This window comes from Anoplopoma fimbria, chromosome 21 (assembly GCF_027596085.1).
Source record: "Anoplopoma fimbria isolate UVic2021 breed Golden Eagle Sablefish chromosome 21, Afim_UVic_2022, whole genome shotgun sequence".
NCBI classification, from domain to species: Eukaryota; Metazoa; Chordata; class Actinopteri; order Perciformes; family Anoplopomatidae; genus Anoplopoma; species Anoplopoma fimbria.
Genome location: NC_072469.1, coordinates 9709500 through 9724384, shown reverse-complemented (window position 1 = coordinate 9724384; position 14885 = coordinate 9709500). Strand labels below are relative to the sequence as shown.

Here is a 14885-nt window from a genome sequence, read left to right as displayed (position 1 = left end):
TGTCTGTACACGTGCTGCTTTCACGTCCCGTGGGGAAGATCGGAGATAGCAGCATCCCTTCTAAAATAACGTGCGTATAGTTTTTGAATAACTAGTGTACTTTTTTTATTTAAATGAAGTAATATTACCAAAGCAAAACAACATATAAGACTGTACTAAACAGTTAATACTCTGAGCAGCATATAAGATACAATAGCATATACAATAAAAATACATACATGTTGCAAACTTACAATTTAATAAAATAATAAGATAAAAGGGACCAAAACCCTCAAAACTAATTTTACGCAGAAAAAAGGGTAGAATTTTTTTAGATAGAATTTTCAAATGATTCTCAATATCTGAAAATTGGCTTAAAAACTAAATAAAGCAACAATATTACTGCATGTAGAGATTGGTTGTTATCACATTCCCAATGTTGTTACAAACTATTCCAAATCTTTGTTCTGCATGGAAAAAAGAAACAACTACTGTAATGTTGAAAAGCATGAATTACATATTTCTTAACCAGCAACTCATGTAATCTATCCCAAAGGTTTTATACCATCACAGCTGTAGTAAACATTTCTACTGAGTTTTCATCAATGAACAGTTTGGACAATTCCCAGGCTAAAAATCAAAGCAGAATAGGGTTTAGTTAACGTGATCCTGCATGAAAAAGACATGTATTCTTTAAGTGAGTCATTGTGCACTATTTGTGCACCATTTTGATAAATGCACACTGTGTACAGTTCTCCACACTGGAAGTCCATGACACTGTACAGCTGCTTTTCATAAGATCTCATATGAACCTTTGCATGAGTAAACGTTGACCAAAGTCAGCACCAGCATCTTCATCCTTTTGGTTGGAGAGAGTCGGCTGAGATGAAGCACTTTATTTCCAGTAATTTCCACATGTATCACATATTAGGTAATGATGCAGTGACTCAGGGACATTTTGTATGTCATGTCTAAAATAAACAGTGTTGAAATTACACATGGTCTGTTTGGTCACACATCTCAGGCACTGGATCTGTATCGTGTTCCTTAACAGGTTATCTGTTTATAATGAGAAACATGGTAGTTGATCAGGGAAAATCTCCTAACCAATATTCATTACTGTTAAAGAATGCAACATAAAATGACATTAAAAAGTCAGTTTTTCTCACACCACGCCCTGGTGAGCCAGGAGGTTTGCATTTATTGAAATTAGGACATTTCTATCAAATCCCACATAAATCTGAACCCCCTTTTGGAAATCTTCATTTGGTTTTGTGCAATGGGGAGTCATGTGGAGAAAGATCCAGAACTGGCTGCAGCTGCAGTGGATTGTGGGTAACTTGACTCAAACTCAGCTTTATAACCCTACATTCTCCTCAGGGACATGACCTGTTGACTCAGACATACAGTACAGTAAAGAGGAGAGGAGCATCATTCAAGTTAAGTGTATCTTTCTAAATGTACCATGTCGTAGGATAACAAAAAAAACAGCAAGCATGTTTGACTTGTGTAGTCCTAAATAAGCTAAAAATGACCATAACCATAGAATATGTATTTCTACAGTACACATTGATTTTTTTCTATTAAAACTGGGCTAATTGTATTAACCAGCAACATTTGTTCAAAAAAATGGGAGATTATATCTTCACCCAGGCTGTGAACAACAGACCCAGCCTGAAGGCCATTCTGAACCTTTGGTTTCAATCTGCTCCAGAGAAGAAGAATAAGGGGCTGGTCATATTGGTGTTTTGTGCCCTGAAACTGGCTTTGTAAGTATCATGTAGGCACTGACAGAAATTACAACAATTCTTTACCCCCCTTGAGGAAGTTCTGCCTGAGAGCCTGAACTCAGGGATCTAATCCCGTCCATTAACCCATCTGCTTTGGTCCTACAGAGCCACCGTAGCTGTCATGGCGTTCCTGGTAGGAGCTGCGTTTGCTGTTTTACTTATATGTGTGTTAGTTATTGTCCGATTATATCATGTTGTGAACACTGGCTCGAGCTATAAACCTGGAACAAAAGGTCCGGTCGCGGTTCTCGTCGTCGCAGGATCAGGTAACGTTAACGTTAATGACGTTAGCTTACATACGTGCACCACAGTAACCGTAACTTAACTTAACCGGTAACTTACCTCAGTCATACCTCTACGACCATATATCCCATATGACTCAAAACCTGTGACGTACTTAAAATTCCAGTGTACATGCGCAAACAACTATTATTCGTTTTCAAGTTGTGCCATTAGCTAACTAGCTTAACTTTCTTATCTTCCAAGCTAACCACCCAAAGTGTCGCTGAACTGAACTCCTGACTGGACTTTTGGATCTCCGTGGTCAAGTCAGTCGACACTGAAATTTTGGTGCACCTATATACTAACTATATTCAAACGCCCCAGATCGGGTCGGGAACGATGGAGTTTGTGAAGTAAGCGGAAGGATCGACGTGACATAACTTCCGTTTTTTTTAAATAAATTGTAAACAAAGCGTATGTACAAATATATGGAATTACGATTAATTTAATTATATTCATATTAAGAATGAACCCAGTTACCTGCAGCTCGTGACTGACTAACATTTTCACTGTAGCAATTGTATATTATATTTTATATTTAACAAAGTAATAACTCCTACATTTCTACCTTCAAATAGGTCATTTCTTTCATTTTTAAGGTGCTATGAAAATAACTGATGTGTATTTGTTCAGGAAATCTCTGACTCCGCTCAAACTAAAAGTTAAACCTTTTTCCTGTACCAATTAAGAGATCTTCAAAGTAAAGTCCTAGCTTAACAGTCCGGAACTTTTAAGAAGCTAGTTGAAAAATAACCAGACCAAATGACAGTTCTAATCAATGAGATCTCTAGCATTTGGACACGCGTTCATGTCCACATCACATCTTATGTCGTCTCATTCTATGTTGTCTCGTCTTATGTGGTCATGTCTTCAAAATCTCCTCAAATCTTGTATCGTCACAGCTTGTATCGTCACATCTTGTATCGTCACATCTTGTATGTCATGTCATCTTATGTCTTGTATGCCATGTCATCTTGTGTGTCATCACGTCTAGTGTCCTCACGTCTAGTGTCATCACGTCTAGTGTCATCACGTCTAGTGTCCTCACGTCTAGTGTCATCACGTCTAGTGTCGTCACGTTTTGTGTTGTCACGTCTAGTGACTCTCGCTGTGGACCTTGGATTGAACGCTGGGCATGCCTTGTCCACCCCTGGCTGTCCATTTAACACAATTTACAGGGAATCAGCTATTTTGCTAGCTAGTGTTTCAATGATTTGTTTCATCCAACAATGCTGATCAGCTGTTTGAGCTGAAGTTGTTGCAGAAAAAAGGCTCTGTACTATTTAAGGTTTTAAACATGTGGTTTTTACAGTAAATATTTGAAGAAGATACATCATTGTAACACGTAGTTAGACACACCAAAGCAAAAGTAAAGAAGTAAGTCAGGATCTCAAACAGTGAAAAATCTACGTTTTCAAAATATTGTGTTTTCATCCACAACAGTCAGATGCATCATTGTTCCATGTCTCCCTTGGTACTCATCATAGACTGAAGGAAGAACTGAAGTACCGTAGTCAAAGTTGGTGGCGCTCTCACCAAAATAGTGAAGCAGCAGTAACCCCCCTGATCTCACAAACTATTTACAGCAGTTCTTAACAACAAATAACACATTTTGAAATTGAGCTACATGATCAATCCGCACCATCTGTGACAAAAGACAGAAAGAAACGACTGTCTGGGTGGTAGATGTTCATCACAGATAAACAAAGCATTATGATTAGATACAGTCAGTGGTTTGATGCAACAGACAAAACAACCTTCACCCATAGACGTTAAATTCCAGCAGACACAAAGCTGTAGAAGTGTGTCCAAGTTCCATTAAATATACTAACATCAAAGATAAAGGAATAACACTTCACAGGACCCTACAGCCGAATGACAAAGAAGACACCAATGCTGGCCAGTCTACAGCAGTCTTCACTTCAACTGAATTAACCAGACCAAAGCAGAATCAGGGTGAAAAATATATGTACCATACATGCATGATGTGAAGAAAATATAGAGGAACAGGTTGGTCTGGTTTGTTAGGATAAAGCAATGAAATGTAGAGACTACATCCACATGTCTCTGTAGAGACATGCATTGAGGCAGAGTGAATTCCTGTCCCCCAGCTGCTCTGTGGAAACACAGGACTTTTTGTCAGGTCTTTATCTTTACACAATAGCCATACTGCACTAGAAACAGTGTTTGACTTTCATTACAGTATTAGACTCTAACATTGTCACCACAAAGTCAAGCGATGGTGCCAAATTGTAGACATTGGGTGCAGGGTGACTGATCATCATAATAAAAGAAAGTTCCAACTGTTCTTTTTCCTTTTTTTGAGCAAGATGCATTTTCACACCGCCTCTTATCAACACTTTTATTTTAACTATTAGATTTGACTCTCTAAAAATTTTAAACATTTAAATGAAACTGGAACAAGACAATAATAACAGAATGAGATAAGAATAAGATAAAATAAGATATCTTCCATCTGAGGGCCTAGTCTCAATGTAGAAAGCTCACGGAGCTGTTGCTCATGCTCATCCACTTCATGTGAAACTGACGGTGTGTTTTGTGTGTTTTCCAGGTGGTCACACCACAGAGATCCTGCGGCTGATCGAGTGCCTGTCTGAAGCCTACACACCTCGACACTATGTTATCGCTGACACTGACAGGATGAGTGAGGAGAAAATCTGCACCTTTGAAAGCTCCAAACATTCAGACTCTGAGTCACAGGTACACAGCTGTCCACAGGTGTACGTTTGGGTGTGGATCAAGGTGGTGCTGAAATGTCCCCACCAGTACAGTATGTTCAGCTCAGACATGTCATTTCATCAAACAACTGTTACAAGCCAGAAATGTCCCCCAAAAAGCAAATTATGGCATCCGGCCCTTCTTTAAGAAGAACTAAACTTTTAGTAACAGTATAACCTAAATGATGTGACTGTACTGTGATGAAATCCATCAAGGCAGGTGCTGATATTGACATTTCTTATCAAATGTTTAAAAATCTTAATTTCATGGTTGAAAATAGCTTAACACCCCATCTACTTTTATAAATCAGCCGTGAACCTTGCAGACCAATTCTGAGATAGAATCCACCGTTGGGACAAATCTACATCCTGAAACTTGTACAAAATAGAAAGACTGTTAACGTCTTAAATTCAGAATTCAATTTGCAGTGGGTGGAGGTAGGCTCAGACCTGTGGATGAAGTTCCACTTCACCATTATTGCATCAATGCATAGATTTAGATAGTGTTGTCCAGGGGTTCCAAATCAATGGATCAAGCCCCTCCAAAGGGTCACCAAATGAATATGTGAAAGGATTAATGGATAAAAGTTCTACTCATTTTTCTGAACTATTTTGACATCAGTTGTCTCCTTGGGCCTCAAAAAAATTATGAAATGAATAATACAGTAACAAGGCTATTTATATAATTAATTTTATATAGATTTATTTTCTTTCTTCTTTTTAATTATTAATTTTAGTCTCAGATTTATAATATTGTTTATTTATAGCTATATAACCAAATACATGTTGATTGAAGTAATCATATGCAGAATTAAGCTATTCATGTGTGAATATTGATGTAATACAGCAGTGTGCATATTGGCTCTCAACTAAAGTGAAAACCTGACCTCAGGTCCACAGCTACATCAGCTTCTCAGCTATTTTTGACATCATCACAACACACCAAACTAATTCCTAATTTCTATCTAGTTGAATATCAGTGAGCAATAACTGTGATGAAAAGGAATATGAAGTACTGTTCATTTATTGAATGAAAGAGGTTGTACTGGATCAGCAGACTGATCATTGCAGCTTTGTTGTGTGCAAATCTTTACTTGTTCAGCATTATCTTTTTGAAAACACAAGTTGACTTACTCAGATAAAGACTTGCCCCAGGAACTACTTTCTAAAGATGTGGAGATGCGAACTGTGGGTTATACTGAAATACACTTTGCTATGTTTCTAATTAATGTTTTTAATGAATCTTAATTTAATGAATCTTAAATGATTGGCTAGCTGAATACCACTTGATAAATACCACTTGATGAACTAGTGTAGTTAAAAGTGTAGACTGTTCATGACCCGTTCATGTGCTGGTGAGAGGCAGTGCAATCGGAGATATCTGAGTTTTAAGCTAGCTTTATCCAAATACAACACAATGGTGACGTCTCTGAGCTCTTCTTGTTCCCCAGTTCACCATCTGTAGGATACCACGGAGCCGGGAGGTGCATCAGTCCTGGAGTTCCTCTGTTATCAGCACCCTGGACGCTCTGCGGTATTCTCTTCCTCTGGTCTTCAGACTCAGACCTGACATGGTGAGTGGACCAAGAGACCAGTCAAAAGCAACGTTATCTTACACTGATGACGCATGTATTACTGATAGTACTACACGCTAATGAAGACATGTTATTGGTTCCATTATGGGAAATGTAGGATTCATTGTTTTTGGAGCTTGAAACATACTACAGACTAAAGGTCAGGGTATCTCAGCCTCTGTTGCACAGATTGTGACCATTCTTTTAAATGATATGTCTGTGTGAGTCGTTATAGCAGTACAGTTCTAAACTGTTTTAGTAGCCCTTTAAAGATTGATTCACTCTGGAGAAGCACAAACCAATCCAATTCTGTCCTGCACTTACAGGGTCCATAAGCAGATAATGTACAAATATGAACACTGCAGGGGTCAACAATAAGGATGGCCTTGGCAAGTTGAATAACACTTTCGGCTAATAAATCTAGGAATGAAATAGAATTAAACACAAGTTTTTCCCGGAGCTGATTATGGAAGAAGCTAAGGAGTGAGCCGTCTTGCTTCTTTCTCTCATCCATTGAGTGTTGCACATGCCAATTACCGATTGGCACAGAGAAAATGGCGGCAGATAAAGACAAAGTTTATGAGCTGAAGAGAAAGCGAGCATTTAAATGATGCTGGAAACAGGATTGTAGTTGAGTGGTGTTAGAGGATGTGGGCAAAACTCCAGAGTTTAAACGTGATGATTCATTTGGTCTTTGTTGTGAATCGATAACCACAAATAAATAAAAACTATTTGTATAGGGTCAATTAGAAAAATACTTTTGGTTGGTAGATATCCTACCCACTTATCAGCAAGTGAAATATTTGAATTACATATATCTGCAATACATATCCAGTCTAGATTTTAAATCGTTTACATTTTTAAAACAGCTTGCCATAGCCGCGCTGCTGAAGACCCTGCTGCAGTAAAGTGAGAGGTTTGCTGGGGGGCTCTGGTGCTCAGAAACACTCCCACTTCTGTCCACAGGACCACGAAAAGCAACACCAAATGAAAGTTCATTGTAGTAGCTTTAAATAACAAACTCTGTGTAAACCTTCTTAAGGTGGACGGGCTTAACATTCATAAAATGCATTATACTGAACATGGATATGACCTAATATCAATACAGCTAAAAGCGAACCACTTCACTCATCTTTCCAGAGACTGAACTGATGCACACTGTAGAAAAAGGTCAGACTGTATCAAGGTATTTGTTTAAATGGAGCCTCAGAGATAAAGAGAGAATGTGAAACCTTACATTAGCTGTTCAATTTAATACAGGCAGAACATTTACACATTAAGAGGGAGGTGTTTGTGTTGGGCAGCTGTGCATACTAGCCACAGAAACTAGAGGGTTAAAGACACTGGGACGTGAGCCTTTAGGTTTGAGACAGTTACAACTAAAGAATTTATGACAAAGCACTACATAGAGCATTGCACAAAAAAAGCAGAACAGAATTGGATTTACATTTTGTAAGAAGGTTAGAGTCTGCTGTGAGTGTACAACCAAGCAGCACATAATGGTTCAGTCTACATAAGGGAAAATTAGAAGTGAGGTCACCATGGACATCATCAAGCCTTGTAGAATCAACTCTATGGTGCAGGATAAACTGATGGAGGAGTATTTGTGATAACAATAGCCAAGGTTTCTATTCTAAGAATGGATCAATGGCCTGTGTTGTCACACCCAAATACACTGTAGGTGAATGAAGTTTAATTAGTGCTGATCACAGCATTAAAACGTTTCATATTGAGATTCATCAACTACATCTCTTTCTAGACCCTGTCCCTGTTACTCTGGATAAACCACAGACAGGAAAAGTGTTGACAGCAGCCATGTATTTTTATGGTCTTTATGAAGTAATGCATTTGAAAAACACATCCTCGATAAAACCTCCTCAATAACAAAAAAGTTTTTACCCTCGCTTGAGTTGGTTTTGTCTCTCTCAAAAAAAAGTTGAGGAGCTAAATGGGATATGAAAACAATGACGTATCATTTAACATTTACCTTACATGAATGATCAGCTGTTTTCCGCTGTCTTCCCAGTCTTTATTACAGAACAACATGAGATATGGCCAGTACTAGCTGACATGAAGAACAAGTAAAACTTTCAAATAAAAACGAATTCCTGAAAGCTCTCCATTTTCTATCCTGGATGGAAGATCACCTTATTTTTTTTTCCAGTTTGCAACCTCTACTTCTTTTACTCGGTTTACTGGAGGATTACAGCCATGCCTAAAGCGTAGCCTATACCGCCAAGTTCTGACCCAACTACGCAACAGAGTTTATTTGCTACAAACCAGTTGATGGAGATTTTCCTTAAACACTAAAAAGTTCCCTTAAAATTCAAACACAATTGAATGAAAATACGACATGTGACGACTTAGCACAGTTTGTGTAGAACCTAAATATTCTGGGAAATGGAAAATGACAGCAGAACTCTGCTTGCGTTACTTTAGTCAGTGAAATAAACATCTGTCAGCGTATCACCTCTGATAAAGTGAAACTAATGCAGCTTTAATCCGGTCTATGTGAAGTATATGCTGAGCAGATGAGAATAGTGTGAGCAGATTCCAGACCTGTGACCGTCTGTCCAGCAGAACCCTCTGGTGATTGGCGGCTGGTTTGAAACAATGCCAGGGACGTAGTGCCAGGAATGTTTGAGCCGGGCTTATGATTGCAGCACGGCTGAGGACCCATAAACCTCAAGCCGCCCTCATGTACATGGTCCTGATTCTGATTTTTCAACAAGGCAGAAGGGTCTATAGATGAAAGCAATCATAAAATGTAAACTGTAAATGTAAGGCAAGAAATAACTTTATTTACAGATGATATATGATACCTGACAAATTAGTTAATAAAAACATAGTTAAGACTTTTTAAAAATGTATCCCTCAATTCTTTTGAAATTGACAATTGTCAAGTCAATTTTATTAACATAGTCAACAATCACAAATTCTATATTTGCCTTTGGCTTTACACGATGTTCAACATACAACACTCTCTCTCCTTAGACCAGGTCTGTCTCCCACTACCAACCCATTTTTTAACCAAGGTTGGCATATTTTAAGTACAGTGATATACTCTAACATTAAGAGCCTGAAAGAATTTGAATACAAGGACATACCTGTGCTGCAGTACTGTCCCTCTCCCTGTCTTTATCATGCATGCGCCCCATCAAGAAACCCTGTTAGAATCCAGGCTCAGTGTATACAAGGCTGGGTTTCTTATTTTTATGGTGTAAGACACCACGTTACTTTAAGAAAGCTGACAATAACCGGATTATGCAATGCATGGGTATTTTTTCCTGGAAATCTCTGTAGATGAAATTTACTTTCTTTTGCCATTGCTAAAACACAATTTTTGAAATCTGGGCCCTCTTTATCAAATGTCTTAATCAAAATACACTTCATTCAAAACTATATCAACTCTTCTTAAATTATAGTTTTGCTCTATAAACTTAAAGACAAATAACAAATGTCTTGGTGATTGATAATTCAGTGTGGTATTTCAATGGCAGTCTTTAGCAACCTACACACACAGGCTTTTAGTTTTGAATGATGTGTTTAATGTAGATAACTTTAGATAACCTGTGGTTATTTGCAAAAAGTGTGATTTAGAATTTCAAATTTTGTGAAAAGCAGAAATAAGTGCTAATGGTTCAGCATATCTGGTCAATAGAGGAGTTAGTGATTTCAATAATTGTGCCACAAGTACAGCTTTTTGTGTCTTTGCATTGCAAAAGCTGTAAGTCCCCTACCATAGTACCATTAACTGCAGCCAGAGGAAGCAAGTTTAGGACCCTGCTGATGGTTATGGCAGACTCTGCCGGCAGTTTTATTAACTGCACAGCAAAAAAATGTAAACTGAGCACTGAATTTTACCAGTTAAATGTGAAATAAAAATGATTACATCTGCTGCCACATGAATGATTTTTTTTTTTGTGGGTGTAAAGTGTGTCTATTGTTGGGATTTGGGAAGGGAACTTCTCTGTAGTTTCCAGAGCAGTGTGCAGAGGATATAAGTGCTGCTGTGTCTGTTCTGTGGAGCTGTATGATGACTTCACCAGACTCCAGAGCAGCTCTGTCTGGTTTCCTGTGAACCCAAATTCCCTAAACTCCCTCTGCTTCCTTCAGCCCTGAGGCCACTTATTCATCCAGCCCTCCCCCCTCTGTCTCCGAGTCTCACTGAGCTACCTTCTCTGCTGCCACTGAATCACACATGTGCTCTCTTTCCTCGTAATCTAGAGACTACTTACCGCAGTTCTTCAATCTGGGTGTTAAGGGAAAGAACATTTTCAATTGTACATGTTTATGTTCATGTTCATTCATGTCTAGATTGAAGCATACTACATAACTTTCACATTATAAAACAGATAGATGTGTGGCTGTGGTGAGCAACATGATGTGATAGAGATTGTTATAAAATAATTTCTGTAGCAATTACAAAGAAACAATAGGTTTCCTCTGAGGAAAACGCTCAGGATACACAAACTGTCAGTGCGTCAGTTAGAGCTCTGTAGTTTTTACTACAATCACTAGCACACGTGTTCTCTGGTGTGCCTTTGTACATTACCAAAGGCCTTTCTTTACACTGTCCCATCTTCAGTCTCTGGAGACATTTTGTCCCCCCACTTTCAGCTGTGGTAACTAATGCAGAGATGAAGCTAGATCGCAGTCAGGCACGCACTTTTGGTCATTTTGTGTCCAGGCTAACTTGGGGCACTTGTTGGACCATTATTATAGATGGGCTTATTAGAGACTGTGACAATGATGACTTATCACATTCACAGAGCTGCATTTTTGTCTAAATTTTGTCTTTATTACTGGAGCACTAATGGCATATGACAGAATGCTCTCATCAACATTGGAGAAGGAAGCGTTGGGGTTGGATTCATTCGTGGGCAGGAGACGTTGAAACGATAACGGCTTACGGCCCACCACCCAGCAAGACCTGCTGGACTAAACGGAGGAGACCCGAGATGGAAGCTAAGCTAACTCTGCCATACCATCACCCAGTCTGCTCCTGGCTGTCTTTTGTCCGGTCACAGGAAAATGTAGGTTACCTCATCAACCAGAGTTCACTGCCTACATCTTTACATCTAAAGACCTGGTTCTATTGAGGATCAAGCTGCACTTGACGGGCCGACCGCAGGATAGAGAGCAGGATTCTGGTGGGACGAGAGGAGATGGACTCTGTTTGCATCATGATGCTTGATGCTCAATTATAGTCAAAGTTGATGTTTACCTGATGTTGAATGTTCTATAGTTAAGATGTCGACCATATTGCCCAGAGAACTGTTTTGTTGCAACTGTTTACATTCCAAGTGATGCAAATTTAAAAAAAGCACTACATGAATGTACTCCTGTTTTGGTTTTGTTGTTTGTCATGTTTTTGTGTGCAGCAAATGGGCTACAACTGCATTTGATTATGCATCTCTCTGTTGCATAATGACCTTATAAATGATCAATAATCCTTGAATCATGTTGCTCATCGCAGCCACACATCTATCTGTAGGTTATTATAATTTAAAAAAATGTGGCGCGAGCCATGGTTACGCACAGATGAAAGAATTATTAATCAAAATGACACATTTGATGTATACTGAGGGCAGAGGCTACCATGCAAGGTGCCACCTGCTCATCAGGATTTAATCTAATGCACATTCACACACCGATGGCAAAGCCTTCCGAAGCAATTCAGGGTTCAGGAGCTTGTCCAGGGACACTTGACATGTGGACTGAATGACCCAGGGATCAAACCACCGATCCCTCAATCAGTGGATCTTACATACCTCCTTGTCATAGAAAACAAGATGGAAAAACAAATCGGTCTGCAAACTTTACTGGACCACAGGGATTAGAGAGATAATGGGCTTTAAACAGCAACACACATTGCCCAGTATTGTTCCTTTAACCAGTTTGTCACTTCCTGGAAATGTGCTCATCCCAATCCTCTCTGTGTGTGTGTGTTGTTTCAGGTGCTGTGTAACGGCCCAGGGACCTGCGTTCCCCTCTGTGTGGCAGGACTCCTGCTTGGAATTCTGGGAATGAAGAAAGTCTTGATAGTTTATGTTGAAAGCATTTGCCGGGTAGAAACACTGTCCCTCACAGGGAAGATCCTGTACCCAATGTCAGACTATTTCTTCGTGCAGTGGTCCTCTCTGAGAGACAAATACCCCAAATCCATTTTCCTCGGAAGAATAGTGTGAAAACATCTGTTACGCGTAAACACAAATGTGGGATGAAATATGTTGTAATGTTTGTTGTAACGATCATGAATGAATACTCTTTTTTTTTTTTTACGTTTGAGTTCAGTTAAAACATTGTTTAATAATTTAATAGTTCTGTGAGGTCTAACACTGCAGTATACTTGAGGTTACATAGAAAAATATTTGATTATCTTATTAAAAAGAAAACCAAAAATACTATATTAAAAAGGAAGAAATGCCATAGTTTAAATCTGCACTGACGGGTGTCTTTCTGCTGCTGGTTGAATAACATAAAAGGAAAAGTTGATGCGTTTTTCAGAGTAACAGACACTTGTATTTAAACCATAGAGCTTTCTACCTAGGCAGTATAACCGCTTGCTATTCTCTCTTGCTATGCGTGTGAAAACGCAGCCCTTCATCCATTTTGTTAAGGAAGGAGTTTTTACATGCAATATTTTTATGCATTAACTAAAGATGTAGATATTCTACGGCATAAGATGTTTACACATAAATACCTTTCAAAGCCAACAGGTTGTTCAATTCTTGTCGAGGTGTGTTAGAAAGGGAGTCTGAGGCACAGCAATTTTGGGCAATTGCTGTCCCCAGCCAAAGTTCTTGGAGCACACAAACCAAAACATTTGGGTAAGCTATTGCTCACAGGGTTTCTACCGCTTGTCTGTTGGACCCCTGCAGTCAAAAGCTCCACCCAGTTCAGTAACGGACAGTATACCTGGGTTGGTTGGGGCCCACTATCTCACCGCTGTGGCGGCATAGGTCATAAAGAAGTAGGTGGACTGTGGCGACTTACCCTTTGCCGGTCAGGATCAGTGTGATTTTATGTCACGGTAGGGGTGAGTTAGAGTTAAAGTTATGATATTGTAACCCTTGTTCCATAAGCACATGTGGAGCCCTGAGGGGGTATTGTTTCTACACCACTAGCTAAGAAGGGTTTAGGATAGTTTAGCAGTGGGGTGTACTGTCTTACATACTGTTGGGTCTGCGTGTATTCGGGTAGTCCTGATTTGTTTCATGGAAACAATAAACAATGTATGAGAGCGACACTACAGTTTGTAGTGTAGTTGTGTGATAATGTACTAAATATGTTGATCAAACACAATGAAATTATAACTTCTTTATTTCTAAACACATTATTCGGCCTATAGAAACACCATGCTAAATGGACTTGCATTTGTACAGCGCCTTTCTAAACTTCCGACCACTCAGAGCGTTTTGCAAGCAGCCTGTCTAGAGGAGTTAACAGCTCTACTGAACCGACGTCTGTCGGTTTGAGGGGGGGGCAATACAAAATGGAGGACTTTCCTTTTCTTATTAATGCTTATTTTGTTCTGCACAACTTTTACGAAGGCCGCACAGAAACTGTTACGGAACAAAAGCACAAAGGCTGATCTCCAGTGCAACAGAGATTTCAGCTACCGGCAGAGCTACGAGTGAGAGAACAGACAACAACCAGGAGGAAACGAGTGAGAGACGTGTGTTGATCAAATGTATGGACCCATAATCCAGGATGATTTGTAAGCGTTCATTTCAAAGTACATTTGGTGTATGTGTGTGTGTGTGTGTGAGAGAGAGAGAGACACGCAGCCTTGTAACTAAGTTTGAAAAATAAAAATTGTTTTACATTTGGGTTTCTATTGGTGACCGAGCTGAGTTGAACAAAGGTAAATTTCAATCTGGGACTCAACTGGAGGCAGCTGGACCTCACACAAAACAGGAAACATAGGCTTGAATGTGTCCATCTTTTTGGTGTTTCAAAAGAAGTGAATGAGAAACAGTTAATATTCAGAGATGGAAAGTGTATTTCAACCTCTTAACTCTTGTGTATTGGGTTTTAAGTGCTGCCAAATCGGTGACCTACACACATTAAGATATATATCTTTGATAAATAATTATCAGTAATGTTGATATAATGATTAAGTTGGTAAGGCAAAGAAATAGAACAGAAAGTTCAGAAAATGACATCACTTTAATGTAATGCAGCATGAATACCAGGAGAAGACTTAAATTTTGGCATATTACAATATCCCAAATCTAAGGCGATATCTAGTCTCATATCACCATATTGATATGATATTGATATGTTGTCCATCCTGTGTACACAGGCTATGTATATTAGGAAGTTAAACAGTGTATATTAGTATATAAGCAATTTAGTGGCATGGCTCTAAGGCTTTCAAATGTTTTGGGACGTAAGATAAGATAAGATAAGATAATCCTTTATTAGTCCCGCAGCGGGGAAATTTGCAGACTTACAACAGCGTAGAGTAAAGTGCACACAAGAGACATAGTAGAAGACAAGCTAAGAATAAAAAA

General features: G+C 39.0%; 1 protein-coding gene across 1 annotated transcript; it reads left to right on the top strand.

The window, feature by feature from the left end:
* Nucleotides 1-1616: 1616 nt before the first annotated feature.
* Nucleotides 1617-14152, top strand: alg14 (ALG14 UDP-N-acetylglucosaminyltransferase subunit). The gene is made up of 5 exons (XM_054622849.1): nt 1617-1748; nt 1875-2035; nt 4624-4772; nt 6241-6363; nt 12324-14152. Exons 2-5 carry the CDS (start codon nt 1891-1893, stop codon nt 12552-12554), a joined length of 648 nt encoding a protein of 215 aa, XP_054478824.1. The 5' UTR covers nt 1617-1748; nt 1875-1890; the 3' UTR covers nt 12555-14152.
* The last annotated feature ends 733 nt before the right edge of the window (nt 14153-14885 follow it).